Genomic DNA, 4,768 nt, shown 5'->3' with positions numbered 1-4,768 from the left:
GGCTCCGAGGATGAGGAGTCGGGCAGCGCCCGGGCCGGGTGGGTGCCAGGCCCGGAAGCTGAGCCGAGCTGGGGGTGGGGGAGGGCGAGCTGCGCCGGGCCGAGGCCTGGGGCCGGGCCCAGAGCATCCCCCCTGGGGTCTCAGCCGGCGGCTCGGCCCTGCCAGCCTCACGCTCGCTCCTTCTGGTCACCTCCTTTTTTTTTTTTTCTCCTGAGCCGTGAAAAATGAGAAAGTAGCTTTTCTCTGGCGCAGGCCTGGGAGCCGCCACAGCCGCGGGTTCCTCTTTGAAGCCCAGGTCTGTTGTGGAGGAATTGGGAGGCAGGCCAGGCCGCTACAGCCTCGGTGGAGAATCGCTGCTCTAAAGGCTGTGGTCGCAGGCCAGCTCTGGAGGCGTTTGGAGTCCGCATGCACAGGCCATGAAAAGGCAGCTAGTGCCTGGCATGAGCCTAGCCCAGGACACTTGAGAAGCTAAGAAGTGCCTCACAGCTTGCTGTATGTATTGAATAGCTCCCTTCCTCTCCCCATACCCCCATTCTCCTGCAGCCCAACAGCTCCCCGCCTTCTGGTACCAACCAGCGTGTTAAACATGTTCAAAGACCAAGAGGAGGAGGTCGTGGATGACAGCACCAAGCATGGCGGGCGTGTACGCAACTTCCCACATGTGCGGGGCAATTGGATAACATATGTCTACATGCCATGTAGGTAAATTCAGCTCTTTCTTCTCTGTTCCTAGCAATGGGTTGTTGAGAGTAGCAGAAGGGGAGAGAGGAAAGGAGAGTTCCAAGAGAGGAGCTCCCTGTCCCCAGGTTGGGCATAGTGTGGTCAGGAGCAGAGGTTGGGACTGATCCCTGGTGCATGGAAACCCATGTGTCAGCACTGGAACAAGTCTTGTAGCTGCTTTCTCTGCAAACTGACTGGTAGCAGAGCCATTAGCAAGCCCCTCCCCTCCCATGACCTATACTGGCCTGGGCTCTCTATGTCCAGTGTCAGCTACTTTCTGTTGGTACAGACAGTAAATGGACTCGCCTCATGGGCAGATCTGGAATGTCCCAGTCGTAGAGAAGTTCTGTAACGACTTTCCCAGCCAGATCAGCTGCCTTCTTAGCAGTCTTAGTAGCTGTTGTGTTTACATTTTGTGACTTCTGGGCTCCTCTTTGGTTCTGACTTCAAAGATGTAATGGACATGTGGGTGAGAGAGGAGCCTGCACAAAACATGTATGTGTGTCCCATGAAATGTGTACTCTACCTGGTGTGTGACCTGGCAGTAATAGCTACTGGTGAATTCCTGGGTTGGGACTTTTCTAAAATTTAGAAAAAAGATCTCTGCAAGGAGGCAGTGTGTCTGGAGGTTAGAGAGGTGAAAGAGGGATGAGGGCACCTGGCTTCTATTCCCAGTTCTGTGTCAGCTTTCATACATGTACATTTTGGTTAAGGATCGTTGTGACCCCCATCTTCTCATGGGTGGCATGAAGCTTCTCTTCACATTGTGATCCCAGAGCATGAGAGACTAGGAGAGTGCGGAGCACCACACTGACTGGGGCTGTTTCTGCTTTCTGCTTCACCTCCCAATAGACAAGATCATCACTTCAGAGCTGTGAAACAGGATATAGCTTGACTTCAGTGGTTCTTTCCCTGCAGATGAAGCCTCGGAGGATTTCCTGGAGTTGCTGGAGCTCCTTATTTCCCATGCTCGCACATATGCTGTGTCACTCGCCGCCATGGAGGAGTTTCACATCAGCCTCTCGCAAAATGTGGTGCTGCGTTATCATTGGATAACCCCCTTTGTGCAGTCTCTCAAGGAACACCTGGCCACTGCTTACAGGTGGGACTCAGAGCCACTGGAGATGCTCCATGTTTTCATACCTTCCCATCCAGCCATTGGTCTGCAATTCTTAATTAGGATCCAAAGCACAGTGGGGAAGAATTGTTAATCCAGTGTCTGCTCATGAGACTGGCCACATGGGGCCAGCGTTCCCTCTAAGCTGTGTGGCATATGTGACCACGCAGGCATGCCTGGCAGTGCAGCATGAGCGCATCTGCCCGGCCGCACACGCCACACAGCTTACAGGAAACGCTGCATGGGGCTGAACTTTCACCAGGGAATTCAGTTGAAGTTTTCCGCTGATTTCAGGATCAAGCATCACATTATACTGGGGAGGCGGCTAGGGGCCCAGCAGTGTTACTGTGACACTTAAGTGGTCTTCAACTTGGGAGCAATGATAACGGTTTATTGGTCTGTAAATGTTTTACAACCAGTCTATGTCACTCGCTTTCAGTGTTTGCATCTGGCTTGGATGTCTCCCATGAAGTCTGTCTCATAACTTTGGTGCCTTTTTTACCGTCTAAAATTCAGGAGTGAACAGGGGAATGGAAACGTAGGAAGAGAATGGGTTGATCCAACCCCAGGAAGGGTTCTGTTGAAACTGATGCACCCTGGTAAGAGCAGACCTTTGGCTGCATCCTTGCTGAGGAAGAGAGAAGCCCTACTATTTCAGGCAGGCATGGGCAAAATACAGCCCACAGACCAAATTCAGCCCAACATATGTTTGTATCCAGCCCGCGGGTGGGTGGCCACAAAGTCATGGGATCTGACCCACAGGGAGCCAATATCTTTGGCTTCTGTGTCATGCCAGGTGTGTAGGCACATCCCGGCCCCATCCACAGCTTACACTAGCTCCTGCCCTGCGTGCCAGAAGCAGCACTGGGCACGTGTTTGTATCAGCTGTGAATGCAGCCAGCAGATTCTCACTGGGAATTGGGGCCCAGGACTGCAGCTAATGTAGCAGTGTCACCTGCAGACCCGTATGGATGTCCCAGTCCCCCAGCAGGAGCCTGCTGCCTTTATTCACACCTGATGCTGGCACCCACATGGTGCTGCTTCAGGTACGTGGGCCAGAAGCTGATATAAGCTGAGGGGATGTGCTGAGGTAAGGAATGGTTGGGGGGGTGGGGAGTGGAGGGGGAAACAGATGGAGAGAGACAGCCCTGCCCACCCCCTGCCCATGATGAGTGGCTGTGGCAGATGCTGGGCACCGGGAAAAAGTGGGACCTGGTGGCGGGTGCACTTGCCACTGCTGGAGGGGGGGCCCTACTGGCTGCAGCTGCCTAGAGCCTATGCTGGGACTAGCCTGCAGCTCCTCTGTGCTGCTACCCCACGGGCACAGGGTGGCCCAGAGGTGGCGCTAGTGGCAGTGGGGAAGAGCCACAGGGCAGCCCCAATGCAAGCTCCAGGCAGCTGCAGCCTGAAGGGCCCCAGCACTGGTCGTCACCGCTCATCATGGGCAGGGGGTGGGCAGGGCTGCCTCTCTCTGTCTTCTTTTCCCCCTCTTCTTCCCCCTCCCACCCTAACAATGCTGCACCTACAGCATTCCCCCGCAGCTTATATCTGCTTCCAGCCTGCATGCTGGAAGCAGTGCCAGGCAGGTGCTGACATCAGCTGTGGACACAGCTGGCAGGTTCCTACTGGGGATCTAGACATCTCCCCAAGCACCTTCTCAGGGTAGAAGGGTGGCTGAGAGGCAGTGCTGATGGTAACGGGGCCCTGGCTGAACTGTCCCTACTGAAGTTGCTGCCCATGCCCACACTAGCTCCCTGCCTGCCCTCAGACCCATCCCACATAGAGAGGTTTGGTGAGCTGTTGCACAGGGTGTGGGAGTGTTGACCCAGCCTACGACAGCTCCCTAAAATTCCCTGTGTGGGCCCAAATAATTGCCCACCCCTGATTTAAGGTTAGGCACCTCCTCGCTTGGCTGTCAGTTCTCCTACTTTGTTCATTTCCCAGCTGAATTAATTTTTTTCTCTGTTCAGGTTCTTCTGTACAGTTGACCAGGTGAAGGTTTACACCAACCAGAACAAAACCAGGTAGGTGAGTAGCACAGCAACCCTGTCTCTTAGAACACCGGAGAGAAAGAGGGAGATGGTACCAGGAGGATGAGTGGGGACTAGCTCATACACACAACTTCATGTACTGCCCACCCTCCAATTGGAACAATCAGTGCAGACTGGATGTGGCTTTGCCCCAGCTTCCTGTTACCCTGTGTTTTCATAAGCCCCCCTCTCCTCAGGGATGGCCCAGTATGGGTTAATTTTCATCTTGGGCTATAGCACTGGCAGCTTGCAGTATAGTGACAAATCCAATTATGTGATTAGGCTAGCTCAAGACAGCTCAGTGAGCAGGTCCCTTTCCCTGGTGACTGTGCTCTGTGCTGAAGGATCTCAACTTCATTAAAAGAAAAGAATTGACTTATGCCTGTAGAAAATGTTACCATAGTATAACCAGTGTAGCGGCATCTGCATGAGTCTGCATATGGCATGAAACAACAGTCCAAACAAAGGCAAGAGCCAGCTTCTTACCCAACTCACAACTTTTGTACCAATCTCCTCCTCACATGGTAATCTCCCACCTGACACCATGTTAAATGGTTTACCGAAGTCCAGCTGGATTAAATCTACCACATGTCTTTTGTCTAGAGACATCAGTTTTTATCACAGAAAGCAGTTGGATTAGTATGATGTGATTTACCTTTTGGTAAAACAGGGCTGTACTTTATGCCATTTCCCTTTTACCTCAAGACATTATTCTTTCTTGCAAAGCTTCAGAAGAAATTCTGAATGCTATAGAGGTCAGATGAATGGGTCAGTAGTTGCCAAGATTGATTTCCTCTTTTCTTAGGTACTGAGGATGGGGATTTGGTTGCTATTAGCTCCCTCCCAAATTCAATAGAGGTGCTCAGATGGAGTATTTGCGGAAGGCTCCCAAGAGGCCCTT

The 4,768-nt window shown here is 52.6% G+C and overlaps 1 protein-coding gene across 1 annotated transcript in view; it reads left to right on the top strand.

Moving 5' to 3' along the window:
- The first annotated feature begins 6 nt into the window (after positions 1-6).
- USB1 (U6 snRNA biogenesis phosphodiesterase 1) overlaps positions 7-4,768 on the top strand; it is a 9,014-nt gene continuing 4,252 nt past the window's right edge. The window contains exons 1-4 of the mRNA XM_006020239.3: positions 7-38; positions 544-698; positions 1,639-1,822; positions 3,808-3,861. Of these exons, the coding sequence (XP_006020301.3) occupies positions 587-698; positions 1,639-1,822; positions 3,808-3,861 (350 nt within the window). The 5' untranslated portion in view covers positions 7-38; positions 544-586. The remainder of the gene's footprint in view (positions 39-543; positions 699-1,638; positions 1,823-3,807; positions 3,862-4,768) is intronic.

Source organism: Alligator sinensis, unplaced genomic scaffold (assembly GCF_000455745.1).
Source record: "Alligator sinensis unplaced genomic scaffold, ASM45574v1 scaffold203_1, whole genome shotgun sequence".
Classification (NCBI taxonomy): domain Eukaryota; kingdom Metazoa; phylum Chordata; order Crocodylia; family Alligatoridae; genus Alligator; species Alligator sinensis.
This window is presented reverse-complemented; position numbering and strand designations above follow the sequence as displayed.